This window comes from Gracilinanus agilis, chromosome 1, assembly GCF_016433145.1.
Source record: "Gracilinanus agilis isolate LMUSP501 chromosome 1, AgileGrace, whole genome shotgun sequence".
Lineage (NCBI taxonomy): Eukaryota > Metazoa > Chordata > Mammalia > Didelphimorphia > Didelphidae > Gracilinanus > Gracilinanus agilis.
In genome coordinates this window covers 572225933-572242416 of record NC_058130.1, presented here as the reverse complement: position 1 = coordinate 572242416, position 16484 = coordinate 572225933, and the positions used below count along the sequence as shown (strand labels likewise).

At 35.6% G+C, this 16484-nt stretch overlaps 1 protein-coding gene across 1 annotated transcript in view; it reads right to left on the bottom strand.

Annotated features, from left to right (window-relative positions):
• Positions 1–725: 725 nt before the first annotated feature.
• SOCS6 (suppressor of cytokine signaling 6) overlaps positions 726–16484 on the bottom strand; it is a 50568-nt gene continuing 34809 nt past the window's right edge. The window contains exon 2 of the mRNA XM_044667135.1: positions 726–2565. Within this exon, the coding sequence (XP_044523070.1) occupies positions 841–2448 (1608 nt within the window). The 5' untranslated portion in view covers positions 2449–2565 and the 3' untranslated portion in view covers positions 726–840. The remainder of the gene's footprint in view (positions 2566–16484) is intronic.

The following is a 16484-nucleotide window of genomic DNA, read 5'->3' as shown; positions in this document are numbered from 1 at the left end:
TATACTATGTAATCTATTATCATGGAGTATTTCTTCATTTAATAGATCTACTTTCATGGTGAAGTTTATGTTATGCCAATTTGTGCCCATGTTTAAGTAAGGAGAGTCTGCATGTCCTGTATTAGTAATTAAATATTTTTCAAGATTTTTAAAAGGAATGCCATTTTTGACAAAATAGGCAAACCATAAGTTTAAGATGGAAGCAATTAAGTATTCAACTTTTTGGAACCAAAAGACAAATAAAACTCAGAGATAATTAACAAAAAAATGACTGTTTCAAAAGATAATGCTGCATTATTATCTAGGTTTCATTTATCTAAAACTTATATAATTTTATACATTCCAAATTAAGAGTACTTTTTAAGAATATAAGATATGAGATACCAATTTTCATTTTTTACTGGTTTCTTGAAGACTATCTTTTGAAAATGGGTCATTTTAAAAAGACAAGTAACAAGTTTCATTCAACTTTACTTATGGTTGAATACACATGAAATGTGCTTTTTTAATGCATAAAAATCACAGTGGATAGCAGCAAAGGATTTGGGGGAAACTAAGGATAATCTGATAATTCACATTGTGATTATTCTGCACATTGATGAAAGATCTCACACTTCTAATAATCTCAAGATATTTCCTTTTAAAAGAAAAAAAATAAATCTAAGACACCTTGCCAACACCTCCCCATACCCAAACAAAACAAATTCATACTCTTGTTTACACATAAAACTGAAATAGTTATGGCAGCAAAAGATTTTGATAGCAATGAAAGTTTGTAAACTGTATTTCAATCTCTTTTTCTTGTTCCCAAAGTGCAAGATGCAAGATTCCCATAAGCTTTCAGTAGTGCTTTTCTTGTAAATAATCCTTCATTTTGTTTGGCAAAGGCAGTTTTTGAATCAAGTCTATTCTGGTGTACTGACGTATTACAAAACGACATAGGTACTGCAATGAACGCACCTGCATGAACCGTGATACAGGATTGGTCAGTCTGACAGGGTAGGTTGCAGATCCAGGCAACCGAGACCGCGAATAGCAAAAAGCTCCATTTTCAGAGTCCCTGATTGAATGTTCAATTAGATCAACTATAGAAGTATGCCCTTCCACATCTGGTTGTTCATAAAAGCTAAACCTACCATTTGAGTGTTCAATTCTAGTGTGAAGTGTTTTACCATGGGAGCGAAAGCTCAAGCTTAAAAGGTAACGGTCATCAGAACTATCACGAACAAGAAAAGAACCATCAGGCACATTTGCCAACTTTCCTTCTGCCTCCCAACGTGTAATTGGTCCCCAGTACCATCCTTGTTTTGCAAGTTTTTTCAGTTCCTCTGTAAGACTTGTCACAACCATAGGGCCACTATTTTGTACAGAGTCGTAAACTCTTCCAACTCCAGGAGCAGTGTTAGGATCAAAATTCAAATGGCAACGCATACTTTCAGACACATGTGTATCTGTGCCATTCAGTCCACTAAAGTTCCTTTGGATTTGATTATTCTGCATTGGAGGTAGCAATGGTGAGAGTGGAGGGACATCACTATGATTCACTCTTGGGCTTTGCAACATGACTCCCGTGGTGCCAATCAACAAGCCGTTAACTGCCTGATCCACGAAGATATCTGGGGCAACTACTATGTCCTGATCTACCTGGCTCTCATCCTCATGGAAGGAGTTCCTTCCTACCTGAGAAGGAACGGTTGACACTTCCATGGGAGAAGAACTGTCCAGACAATAACTACGTGATCCTTCCAAAGGATACATTCCCTCATCTAAAGGCACAGTATACTGAATGTAGTCCTGAGGCATAAGTCCAATAACTACAGGCACATGTTCATCGATGTGAAGATGCAGGTCTCCATTTTGAGATTCTGTACTTTTTAATGCACTGTTTTGTTCTTGGAACACACTGTCAGACTGCAAATCATGAAAATCTTTTCGAACACCATTCAGTGCTGGGCTTGGATTGGAGGAGTGAACCAAAGCCTTGACTCTTACTTCCATCTTGATACAGGTCTCCTCTGAGTTTGTAGGACGAAGAGGCCATGGAGTAGGACTATAGTGATGATTACGAAGGGATGTTGACCTTAATGGTCTTTGAGCTCTTACATCTTTAAAGACTATTGGAGCTGATGAAGAGGAGAAGGTGTCCTCATCTGCTGAGTTCACAGATGGTGGGCTGCCCTTGCCTTTTTGCTTTTGTTTTGCTGAAAGTCGCCTTTTTAATGTACCCATTAAGCTTTCACTTTTGGATCTATTTTTTCCACTTTTCTCATCTTCACTGTTAATTTCACAGCTGGCCAAATCTTTACCATAGCAGCTACTAAACAAGGAATCATCTTTTCCAAAGTCAGTGGTTAGTGATGGTTGTTGAACCACCACAAAATCATTCTCTTCTTTACTTTTATTCAAGTTGAAAGACTTCCGAAAGGTCTTAAGACTGATTTTCTTCATTATGACTGGTTACCAAAAACAGTTGACCAATTACTTTCTGATATGCTCTTCCCAAAATATGTAGCAATACGCTGTTCATATGTTTTCTTGGCTTCATTTAACCTTCAGAGCCATTTCCTTTAAAAAAAAAAAAGGAAAAATAGTTAATTTCACAGAAGTTAGCCATTCCCCAAATTTTTCTGACCACCATTATTCATTTTTTTTTTTTTATGGTCTACTAAGATGCCTCTGTGGGTATGGTGTGAGTGAGAAATCCCCTACTCCCTTTTATGAGGATTAGACTTTAATGTTAGCAGTAATCATAATTGTGATTTTAGGATAATTAAATACTATTAGCATAAGTGGATTAATATTATAATACTCCTTATAGTGTTTTTAGTATTGTTTTAGTATAAATTTTAAGATTTGAATTAAGTCAGTAACTGCTTTAATATAATTAATCATTGTTAGCATAACCCTTAGTTTTAGCTAATCATTCTTACTCCACATTTAGTGAATATGGTCTTGAACTTGTAACCTAGCCTTCTGAGCATTATTCAGCCTTAATCATATGACTGTCTTTTTACTCAGATTGAGGCTCACATTACCTTCCCTCCATCCTGGTATACTGATCATCTTAAGACACATGATGATCTTTTCTGATGGAGTAGGGTTTAGCACCCCTCTACCACTTTGTATACATCATCTCCTCTACTGTAATATTAAGGGGGAGTATTTAGGCAGTCACTTGATGCATTCCCCACTTATCAACATCTAATGGCTGGTATCATGAGTTATTTTTATTCTGATTATTTTTTAAATGGTATATAAGTTGTGCTAGTCTTTTGGGTATAAAGGAGACCCTCTCACAAGGCTCTGAGTCTTTGGTCTTGACCAAAGTCTGGCTTTACTGTGAGACTGGTCCTTTCTCAATAAACCTATTTCTTTTTGGCATGGAGACTTTGTTTCTCTTATTTGTATTTCTTCTAACAGAATTTTCCCCACAATGTGTATTCAGTATTTCATAGAGCAAATTCTATTCTATTTCCTATTTCAGGATTGTTGTGAGGATGAAATAATAATATCTTTAAAGTGTTTTGCAAACTTTAAAATACTATATAAACACTGGTTTTTCATTGTTATACAATTTGTTTTTTTATACATCTTATATTTACCCACTCAGCATAAACAATTTTTCATCTTCCTCTATTCACTCACTGATTGAAAAATAAAATCCTTTCTTTTCTTAAAAAAAAACAATATTCTTAAAAAAAAAAAGCGAAACCTCTCTTTTTTATAGGCCAAATCTGTTAGATCCTTTCTTTCAGGAAAGGGTTAGGTATACACTCAGAGGATGCCACTTAAAATCCTACTTCAAATGATCCCCCATGCTTTGGGCAATCCTTTAACCTTAGTTACCTTACCTCAAACTAAACAGAGATAGGCAATTTCTGAGTTCTCTTCTATAACTAGCTCTTTCATGTTACAAATTATAGCAATAACTAATTATCCCTCAAATCTGAAACAAGGCAGCTCAGGAAATTACTTTTGAAGATTTCTGCTTCCTATTTTATTTTTTGCCGCTTCCCATAGTATATTCTGAAACAGAAATATATGTCCTAACTACACACTAATAATTCTGAAATTATACTTTGAATATCATCTAATATGTAAGAATTCTTCCCCTATCAATAACTACCTTCAATTGATCAATGCTGGCTTTCTTTACTAAGGCTCAGGGAAGTTAAGTGACTTGCTCAAGGTAACACAAGTTGCAGCAGTAAGACTTGAGCAAAGATTCTCTAATTACAGAGTTAATACTCTTTCCACTGTACTTTATTGCCACATATAAAATCTTCATGAAAAATAATGTAGGGTGGCTCAGTGTATTGAGAGCCAGGCCTAGAGATGGGAAGTCCTAGGTTCAAATTTGGCTTCAAACATTTCCTAGCTGTGTGGCCCTGGGCAAGTCACTTCACCCCCATTGCCTAGCCTATATATTTCTTTTATAAAATTAAGTTATATAACTAACATACCAAATTACCTATTATGTTCCTGAATGCTGGGAATAACATGTAAATATTTGGAAATTGAAAACCTGGAAGTTTATGTTAAGAACTATACTTATTTATTGTAAAGAGAAAGGTCATCAACTAGCATTTATTATGTGCTTCCCATGTGCTAAGCACTTAATAAAGAAAGGCATAAAATAGTCCTTGTTCTCAAGGAGTACACTACGGAAGGCAACATGCAAACACTAAAATAGAAGCTTAATATATACAAGACAGCTAGAGAAAATCAACAGTGGGAAAGTACTATCATTAAGGAAAATCAGGAAAAGCTTCATATAAAAGGCAGAACTTTAGGAGAAATTTGAAGGAATTCAGGGAAGCCAAGGGGTAGAGATAGAGCACACCAGTGAAAACGATATGTGAGTAAAAGCATGGGAACCAGCTTCACCGACTAAAGTATGGAGAAGAAAGTATATATAAGAAGACTGGAAAAGTAGGAGGGAATTGGGTAAAGAAGGGTTTTAAAAGCAAAAAAAAAGGTTTTTTAAAATTTGATTTGATACAATAAAAAGGAAGTCACTGGGTTTATGGAATGGGGAGTGTTGCTGACAGGGTCAGACTCATGCTCTAGGAAAATGATTATGACAGTTGAGTAGAGATGGATTTTAGAGCAGGGACAGGAAGATTTTTTTACCCAAGGAAAAGAATAGGCCTGTTATCAAAGAGCCAGGCACCAAAGATACTACACAGAGTAGGAACCCTGGGGCTCTGGAGATAGTATCTCTGGAAGGATCACAGTGCTAGAAGATTCTCCAAAGAATAATAGAACTTGGGCATCTTTTATACCAATGGTTCCCAAACTTTTTTGGCCTACCGCCCCCTTTCCAGAAAAAAAATATTACTTAGCGTTCCTGAAAATTAATTTGTTTTTAAATTTTAATAGCAGCTGCAGCACCCACTAGGGGGCGGTGGCGCCCACTTTGGGAATCACTGTTTTATACCTTTTGGGGAACTATGTACAGCAAACATATATTGACAGGTTGCAAGCAGGCTTGGGGAAGAGGCTACAGCCGGCAGCAGAGGTATGGGGAAAGTGGTCAACTACAATGAATACAAAAGGAAAGGGTCAAGCCAGGGGCTGGGCTACATGAAAGAAACTACTAAGACAAAAACCACTTAATCCCTCCCAAAAGAGTCACCAAACACTTCCAAGGTCTATAGTTCAGTCTGGAACAGGTGAATCTGGGACTTTCCTCCAGGTGAGTTCTCAAGGAGCAAGGGCAAACTTGAAACTTGCAACAACAGCAACAAAACAACAACTCTGGTTGACAGAGCAACTAAGTGGATTGAGAGTCAGCTCTAGAAACTAGAGGTCCTGGGTTCAAATGTGACCCCTGGGCAAGCCATTTAAACTACATTTCCCAGCCCTTAACACTCTTCCGCCTAGGAACCAATACACAGTACTGATTCCAAGACAGAAGGTTAAGGGCTAAAAAAAAGAATATAGAACTGAAGTGCCCTTTTATATACTATTATCTTTTTTTTTAACAAAGCTTTACCTAGTTCAATATATAAAGAGTGCTCAAGGGTGCTTAGGAAATCATCACTTGTCAAGCTACTTTATCATTTCTATAAATTACCATAAAAACAAAACTCAATTTTCAATGAAAAAAACATTAAATAGAACTGCAGACACATAATGGAATAAATCTGAAATTTCACTATCAGGAGTTCTCCTTGAGGAAATTGGTTCTATTGTTAGGGTTCGAATGGGTGGCCACCAAAGGAACACATAAGACAATGCAATCAAAGCAGGAGAAAACTTTATTGCCAGTGCGTGCAGGGGGAATTCAGCAAAGGAATCCCCAAAAAAGTAAGAAACTGGTTGTGTTCTGGATCTACTAAAACTTTAAATATCTGAAGGTCAAAATCATAATGTATCAGGAAAATATATTCAAAGTGAGAGGCATTACCTTTATGGGTATAATTTTTTACAAAAACTACAGTATTGCTAATCCCCCAATTAAACTTTAAAAAATAATTGTAGCATAAAGAAAAAATTGCCATCATAATCACAGCAACATTTATTGATACTTTCCCTCTATCACAATTCATTGAAACAGTCACTTAAAATTTAGCCATGCAGTAATTATGTCTATTCCTATCCAAAGAAACGAGAAGTTAAAAAGTATATTTCTTGTATACAGCAGTTACTATCTGGATAGTAGTTTATAATCTACAAATTCTACACTTCAATTCACCTGCAAAATCAAAGTTTGATACTTTTAAAATGATTCATAATTCACAAAATTAACACACTTTAACATTATTTGTTACTGTGCAATACTGTGCATTGTTTAGTTTGATAGAATTTAACAACTTTTTTTTTTTTTGCAATCTGCATAGAAGCTTTACAAGCAGGCACCAAGACTCCCTTGGTGGCAATTAACATTTAGAGAAAACAGGTTACTATTTGTGGTGTCAACAACCTTTTCCTCACATCTCTCCATCAGAGGACCCTTTAAGTTGTGCCAATAATGTTTGCAATTTCATATTATCACAGCCTTCTCATCTCCTTTCCCCACATCCGGACAACAGAAGCAGCACAGTAAACAGAATAATAAGCATTTTTATTCCAATCTTCACTTGGCCATTATTTGTTTTCTTGATTCCAGAAGTGCCTTCATCTCAAGCCCTCAAGATACTAGACAATTTAAATATAACATAGGCAAATCCAGATGTTGCTACTAAAATTACACCATAAAAGCAGCATATCTATTATTTAAAGAATGCAAAAAAGAAGCATTGAGTAATGTGTTCTAGGTGAATACCTGGTATGCAGAAAAACTTAAAAGTAGAGCCCAGGAAACTGCTGATTATCAAGTTACAGGTAAAATCTCTTAATTTTGTTATGCTAACATCATATATTTTCCTTGAAAAGGAAGGTTCCTGTTTTAACAAGCACATTTATAATGCCCTGCCTTAATGAAAAAACTTATTTTCCATGTCGTAGTAGACTGCTCACACACACAGTTTGCTGATGTGAATACAATGGATTCTAGTTGAAATTAAAAATTCCTAAGATAGATACTTTTGTTTTAAGTCTGACCACCAATTTATATAATGAAAAACTACTTTTGGTACAGTTCTTAGAAATATTAAATATAGGAATATTTAGATAATGTCAAAAATTTTAAATATCTGTTGGAAACATGGACCTTTTATAATTTATTCAGCCATTAGTTTTCCTAATTCTGCTAACTTCAGATTTAAATAACCCACAGCTATCAAATATCTAAGACCGATTCTGAATTTGAGACTTTCTGACTCTAGTTCCAGCACTCTACTTCATTATCTAACTTCTTTCTACTGATATTGTTGTTTTTGTTACTGTTCAGTACTTTCAGTTGTTTCCTCTTCTGGACCCCATATGGGTTTTTTTGGACAAAACAAAGATACTATAGTGGTTTGCTCGTTCCTTTTCCAGCTCTTTTTACAGATAAGGACTGAGGCAAACAAAGTTGAGTGACTTGCCCAAGGTCACACAACTAGTTAAGTGTCTGAGACCATATCTGAACTTCAAAAGATGAGTCTTCCTGACTTCAGACCTGGCATTCTAACCACTGCATCATCTAGCTGTCCCATCATTGATGCAGTCATTGATTATATATTGTTTCATGGTTTACTTGCTTTACTTTGTCTCTGAACCACATTTTTAACTGCCCATTTAACCACTGATGATCTCTACCAAAATATGCAACAGCATCTCAAATTCATTATGTGCTAAGTCACTCATCACTGTTCTTACTCCTGAATCTATCTTTCTGTTAATGGAACTTCCTTTCTCTCTATAATCAATGCCTTAGTCGTTAAAGCTTATTGTTAACTCTTACCTCAGAAATCTCCCTTCTTCCCCACTTCCATCTATCTTCTGCTACTATCTTGTGGTTTAAACCTCACCGCAGAGATGCCTATTATGCTACAGCCTTCATCCTAGACATGCTGTTGGATCAATCTTTCCAGTAGTCAGCTCTAATCATCTCTCTCCCTTGCTTTAATACTAAAAACAATAACTAGCACTTATTTAAGACTTGCAAAGCACTTTGCAAATAATTATCTTCTCTTATCCTCACAAGAACCTTAGGAGGTAGGTACTACTGTTATTCTCATTTTGCATATGAGGAAACTGAGGTCCCTCAAAGATGGCACAGCTATTAAGAATCTGAAGCTGAATTTGAATTCTTGACTTCATTAGGTGGTCTATTTCCATTTGCTTCCTCTCTAAATTGTATGTCTTGTCATTTTGTAAGTTCTGCTGTCATTTATTTTCCTTATTTGTAGATCTGATTTTAATGGTATTCTTAATGATATTTTAAATGAATATTTTAATAATTTAAATTTTAATGCATAAATAGATGAATAGATATTTTAAAAAATGAATCCTCTTGCACTTAATGTTCATTCCTCACTCATTGCAATGGAGGAAGACAGAAAAGTATAAGGGGAATGGTTAGCTGTTTTCCACCTCTTTTTGATCCCTATAAATATCCTGAAAGACTCCTATAAAACAACTGTTTTTTTTTTCTTTCAGTGAATTTCTTTTCCTGTAAGATGAGCTGGAGAACATGGCAAACCACTTCAATATCTTTGCCAAGAAAATCCAAACTGGAGTCCCAAAGAATGGAACATGACTGAGGGAAAAAAATAAAGAAAAAAGACTGAATAAAATATTAGAGTGAAGTAAAAAACCATCCTACCTCATTTAGCTCTAATATATTTATCAGATGAGGGCAGATCTTGATTGTTTACTAGACTGCAGGATGCCTAGACATCTTTATAGGTATGACAGGCATCTAGTTCAGAGTCCCTTAAGGAACTTGGTCACATTCTCTGATGCTTCTTCAAAACTACTGAGCTAAGTAGAAACAGGTATTTGAGCAGGCAGTGAGCTCAAAGAAAGTATTCCAGCCAAATCCCTAAGAAGGAACCACTTGGGGAGAGAAAAACAACTTTGGTCTTGACCTCCTTTCCCTTTCCATCTTCTCCACCTTCATAGAAAATGATCTTAAGATCTTTGAAAGACCAGAGACATAAAAATTGAGACTTTTTTCCTAGCATCCTAGTAGGGTCCCTAGTAGACAAGTAACAGTTGGCAGTAGAATTTTCATTTGGAAGCTGGAAAATCTAGATGCAATGAGTAAAGGCAATCTATAAGTTCTATGAGAAGTCCCAAAGAAAAGCTACTCTGTACCTAAGGTGAACCTGAATATTCTAACAGGAAAAAAAAATAATTTGCAGCAAAGGGGTATTGAGATTTAGCCCTTTGCCATCTAAAGTCTGTAGGCCTGGGCCTAATCTTCCATGAATTTTTTAATGAAGTGGTAGGAATGTGTCATGGAATCATAAGGGAATATTTTGTTTCAAGAGTTCTTACTATTTCACTTTAGTAAAATGGCCATTTTTAAAGCTAACTAAGATTGGGTGACTAATTTCAATCAATTGATACTCATGGGGGGGAGACAACACATTTGTGGACACTCGAGCTATGTCATTAGAAATATACGTTCAACCACTCACAGCTACAATTAAAATAAGTGCAAAGATCTAAATTCTCTATGTCTTTTAGTCAATTTTGTGGCAGTAAAGATGTGGTCAACTATGTAGAAAATGTGGTACATTTTAAGTGCTTAAAAATGCTTAGTGACTGAGCATCACTTTGAAAAACTGCCTTACTTCCTTCTAATATCCTCATTAAGGATGCCCTCAATTGTGTTTGTAAATTGTTTTCATTAAAATATTTATATGGTTGTTAAATTAGGCATATGGGGTGGTAGTTGTTGATATTTTCCTGGTCATTATTTCTAGAGTAATAAATAAAGTCAAAGAATTTTTTTCCTCATATCTTTGTTATCTTCCCAGTTCAGATACCTTGAGAATGAATCCCTAAATAGTTTCAAATTTTTGTTACCTTACATGGTCTTCCTTTGCATATATTTGGTTTAATCTAGCTGTTTTTCCTATCTTTGTTTTCTTCAATAACATGTTTAAATAAGTCAGGTGGGAATTGTTTTCATTTCAAACTATAACTTTTTAATATATTTAGAATTAACTTTCATTTTTATTCCCTCAACTGTGTTTTTTGGAACCCCTGTACCTTGGGAACTTGCCTTAAGGAAAGTCCCAGACAGACCTGGTCTCAGACTGAACTATAAACTTTAAAGTACTTAATCATCCCAGTTTAAGTAAGATTAGTATATAATCAAATCTTAAGTACCCTTTTTGTCTTAGAAGCTTCTTCTATTTTATCAAAGACCTCTTCCCAGGTAGCCCAGCAACTGGCTGGAATCTTCCTTTTGTATCCACTGTAAAACATTAGCCTCCTTGGGATAATCTAGACCTGGACTCCTCATTTCCTTGTGGCCATTGTAAAGCTAATCAATCATACTTCCCAGTCCTCTATACCCCAAAAGGTATATAAGACCCCAAGTTCTGTTACTCTTTGGGGAATCATCTTTGGTGGTACATTCTCCCAAAGACACTATTCCCAAAGTCCCAGAACTTTGGTTCTGTGTGTATTAAGCACTTGACTCTGTGTGGCAGCATCTTGAGCTCTGTCTCTTGTCCTAATTAAAGACTTGTTCTTTCTGACTACTTAAGTGGTTCAGTGTTTTTCAAAGTTGACAATTCTAACAAGTTGGTGATTTAAATATGGACACAACTCATTCAGGAATAACTACCATATCAGTAAAAAGTTGTTTTCTATTTGATAAACTGTAATCAATTCCACTTTTATGATATTACTCAGAGGATTCACAAAATCAAGAGCCTTCCAATTCTTTTTTCAAAGAAAATATTCAAAATATGTAGACATGAGGTATCTGAAAGTCAATCTATATAGTCTATAACTTTTTCCCTTTTATTTCTCAGTTACTCCTGAACCATATTTTCAAACATTTTCCCCATGTCAACCTCTACACTAAAATTGCCAAATGAAATGCCAAACATTTAATTTGGAAGGTCATTTGTAGCTCTTTGTAAAGTGTTTCTACTTTTCTTTATCTGTAACAGATGCATGAGATACAAGTATTCCCATAGTATTTTTTTTTAGTTGTTTTTAAGTCATGTTCAACTGTTCTTCAAGACCCCATTTGGGGTTTTCTCTGCAAAGAAAATATTTTCCAATTTCCTTCTCCACCTCATCTTACAGATGAGAAACTGAAGCAAACAAGGTTAAGTGGCTTGCCCACAGTCACAAAGCTAAAAAACCTGAGGCAAATTTTGAACTCTGGAAGACTTGTTCCCAAGTCAAGTCCATCACTATCTACTGCACCTAGCTGCCCTTTATTTCCAGTGTTTATACAAATACTTTTCATGAAAATTTATAAGATCAAATACTCAATTCTCTTGCCCCATCCCCTGAAATGCTTCTCGTTCGTTGCCTTTGGATGAATAATAAAACTTAAGTCCACATCAACTCTTTCATTTGTCTCTGTCCGAGAACCCATGAGTCTTCTTTTCATTTGCCTGAAACTTCCTTTTGTGGTCTAGTTTCATATATAGTTGGTTGTCTTAAGAATGTTATGATTAAGTTCCTCCCAGAGTTTGCTCAACTGCTGCTCTTTGAACAAGGATCTCTCTCTCACATTTACAATACCAACAGCTATAATATTTATAGATGATCTAAAAACTGTCCCTTCTGGTCCCCCTTTCCACCCATCTGCCACAGTCACTGCAAGAAGAGAAAAAAATATATATACAGGACTTGGAATTGTTCTGTTGGATTTTTTTTTCATGGCTGCCATACCCAAAGAACTCATCATCAAGTGATCAGCCTGATGGTGATTATTAATAACAAACAAAATATAAAACAAGGAAACTTAATGTTTGTTGAACATGTTCTCTACTGTCATGGAAAAGATTCAGCATATAATTCAAGTAAAAAAGATTCTTCATAGATAAGATCCTCCAGACCCTCCTGATTTAAAGGCAAGTCCTAGAGCACAGCTCATCAGGTAAATGATATATGAATGGACAATGTAAATGAAGAATGAATTGGGCCCAGAACTGAGCAAGAAAAGAGGAGCAAGCAGGATTGTATTTGGGAATTGGCCAACTTTTTTTTTTTAATGACCTAAAGTTTTTCCCCGACAAAAAAGCTCACCCTTCAGTCTTCTTGATTTAAGTCTTCCTGATTTAAAGTCCAGCACTCTAATTCACGGATATTTCCAGTGCTACTAGATCACTGTATGAGTAACAGAAAAACTATTCTCTCCAAAGAAATGAAGTTGAGGATAACCCAAAGGACAATTGACAGCACATAGCAGGCATAAGCAGCCCATAACACATGAAAAATAAGGTATTATGCAAGGGAAATTGTGTAAAACATGCTAATAAAGACAGATATGGTTAAAAAAAGAAAAGTGGCTGGTCATATAGTGAGAATGAAAAATAAATGATACACAGCTTTTCTGCTCCATTGGTATCCTTTTAATGTCAAGAAAATAAAATGCAAAGATCAACTTAGCCAGAAGCACTCTTTCCTTCCTTTGAACATCTACAGAACTTGGTCTCTACTTTTCAAATGATTCTAAGGACAGACTGACTTGTAGTTATGTATATACATATTATTTCCCCTCTTGAGGTCTTTAAAGCAAGACCCCAGCTTTGAAATTCCTCTACAAACACTTAACTTACTATTGTAAAGGTGCTATATACATATATCTGTAGGCATGTGACAAAGAGAAAGAAAGAAACAGATAAGGTTATGGGATGCCTAAATGTGCAAAGCAGTTGAACTATACAGGGTTGTTGTTTTTTTGTCATAAACATATATCATACCATATCAAAAAAAAATTTAGAAAGGATCAGAGATCCACCATATTTGAATATCATACAGCAACTACTACCATAAAAAACCTGAGAATTATTGTCTATACAAAGATGATTTTTTCATGATTCTGCCTTTATCTCAAAATACATGAACATGATATCTTTATTTAACCAGTCTCATTTAGTCATATGTATATAAAATCTGAAGGAAAGGGGAAATTATGGTAGCAATTTGCAGTCTCATATAGCTTGCAATGAGGCTATTTTTTTACTCTAATAATTTGTCAGAATGTCCAACTCATATGGGCAACAAGAAGTTGGTCTAGGCATTTTCTCTGATCCTCATAAATTCTCAAACATCTCCAAAATAAAAATTATGCACCAAAGATAAAACATCAGCTATCTTCATGGTCTAGAACAATGATGGGCAAACTACAGCCTGTGGGCCAGATTGGGGGTTGGGGGGAGGGGGCTGAAATGTTCTAAAGGCTTTTCAACATTATTCCTAATCTGATGAATACGAGTAGGATACAATACAATGAAACTTTGAAAGAGTTGCCTTAGAAACAAACTGACAGATGAGCATTTCCTTTCCTTTGGCCCCCTCTTTAAAGTTTGCCCATCACTGTTCTAGAACATCCAAAATCCAAAAGAAGTTTTTAAAAAAACACAATATAGGAACTGATGCTCACTGACAACAAGCTCACTTAGCACCCTCCCCCAACTCTCATGCTACTTAGCAGCAAGGCTAAGACACAAAAACATGGTATGAGCTTCCATCAAAATTCCCTCTGAGTGGGCAGCTGGGTAGCTCAGTGGACTGAGAGTCAGGCCTAGAGACAGGAGGTCCTAGGTTCAAATCTGGCCTCAGACACTTCCCAGCTGTGTGACCCTGGGCAAGTCACTTGACCCCCACTGCCTAGCCCTTACTGCTCTTCTGCCTTGGAGCCAATAAAAATCCCCTCTGCAACCTGGTACCCACCGTCCTCTCTCCAGTGCTGTGGAGACACCAGCTCTAGGATATGGAATTTTGTTCAGACTTTGAAAACTATCTTGGCCATAGCGTTTGAGGAGCAAAATCTTGCTGCAAAGTTCTGAATTTACAGTGTCTGATCAGAGAACTAAAGAATAGAGTAAATGGTCACCAGGAGAGGAAATCACTTGGGTGGTGCAAGCACTCTTTCAAGTTGAGGAAAAGAACATAGTATCCAACTGAAATCCCAAGTCTGTTGGGAAATCTAGGCTGATGAATAATGAAATGCCCAGTAAGAGAGAAAATTGAGATTCTTTGAAATCTAGTCCATAAGGAAACTCCAATCTAAGGAGAGGAAGTCAGGAAGTGAGTGATAAGGAAAATAAGGTGGATAAAAAAGTACCCAATATTTCAAGAAGAAAAATCAGAGACCTTGAACTTAGGGATAAATCAAGAGAAAAAAAACCACAATAATAAATGGAAATATTTTTCCTTATCTAGAACCTCTAGATCTAATAAATGAGTTGAGCCATCTATGAATACATAATGCTAAATAAAGGTAAAATAATCCAACACTTGGTGAGACAGAGGAACTTGTGGAATTTGATAATATGGAAGGAACTACAAAATACTATTCCTGAGTGGTTCAAGCAGAAATGAAAACCATGAGAGTAGAATTAATTTTTTTTCCTGAAAAAAAAAAGTACAGAACAGAAAAATTTGAATCTGCAATGGCAAACCTAACCAAAGTACAAAATAGAAAATAATAGCCTGGGAATTCAACTACACAGAAATGAGGGATAAGTCAGAAGAATAGAAACAAAAAATAATAATGGTCACTATGCAAGCAAAATAAGGACTAGATTCCCCAAAAATACTCAAGAAAAAAACTTTTAACACCATATTGATGGAAATAATAGAAGAGAACTGCTCAGAATTTTTAAACATAGAAAATGAAATTCCAATGGAAAGAACTCACAGATTGCCTCCCCCCAAAAAATAAAGGCAGCAAACTCCAAGACACATAGTGGTTAAATTTAATAATTCAATTCAGAAATAAGTTTTGCAAGCTATCAAGAGAAAGGCCTTCAAATACAAAAGAAAGGTCATTCAAATAACACAAGATTTCCATATTCACTAGAAAAAAGGCAATAGAATAATAGGTTCTGAAGAGCACTAGACATCAGAATACAGTTTGGAATGGCCCATCTTGCAAAATCTGAGCCTTACCATACGGGACAAAAGATGTACATTCAATCTCACAGAAGAATTTGAAACATTTAAAAATATTCTTATTATACGCCTTTACCTTCTATCTTGGAATCAATACTGTGTAAGAGCTAGGCAAAAGGGGTTAAGTGACTTGCCCAGGGTCACATAGCTAGGACGTGTCTGAGGTCAAATTTGAACCCAGGACCTCCCAATCTCTTAGGTCTGGTTCTCAATCCACTGAGTTATCTAGCTGCCCACCTGAAACATATTTTAGAAAGAAAACTAGAACTAAAGAGATTATTTGCCTTGTAAACACCCTAAACAACAGAAATGCAAGAGAAGTAAATAAAATAAAGAAGGCAAGAACAGTAACAGCAACGTAGTGACAAGGCAGAAAACAGTAAGGAGATTTCTTTTAAATGTACATAAGGAGACAGGTGAAATTAGTTAGGAATCTAGTAAAAGTAACAGTGAAGGCGCAGACTTACTCAGACTGGCTAAAATGATAGAAGGGCAAAATGACAAATGTTAGAAGGGATGTAGAAAAATGAAGACACTAATACACTGTTGGTAGAACTGTGGCCTGATCTAACCTATTTGGAGAATAATCTGGAATTATGCTCCAAGAATTAAAAAACTGTGAATACCTTTTGACCCAGCAATATTGTTTTTTTTCCTAAGATGACAGGGAAAAAGAAAAAGAACTATATGTTCTAAAATATTTATAGCTGTGGTAGCAAAGAACTGGAAATTGAAGGGATGCCCATCGATTGGGGAAAGAGTAATAAAAGAAGTTGTGGTATATTATTTTAATGGAATACTACTGCATAATAAGAAATGACTGGTTAATTTTGGAAAAACATGGAAAGGCCCATGTGAAATTATGATGTGAAATAAGCAGAACCAAGAGAACATTAAATACAACAGAAATATTGTTTGAAGAATGGCTCGTGTATTTCCACCTCTAGAGAAAGAATCAATAACTAAAAATAAGTAGCCATAGTTTTATATATACATATCTTTTTGTCAAA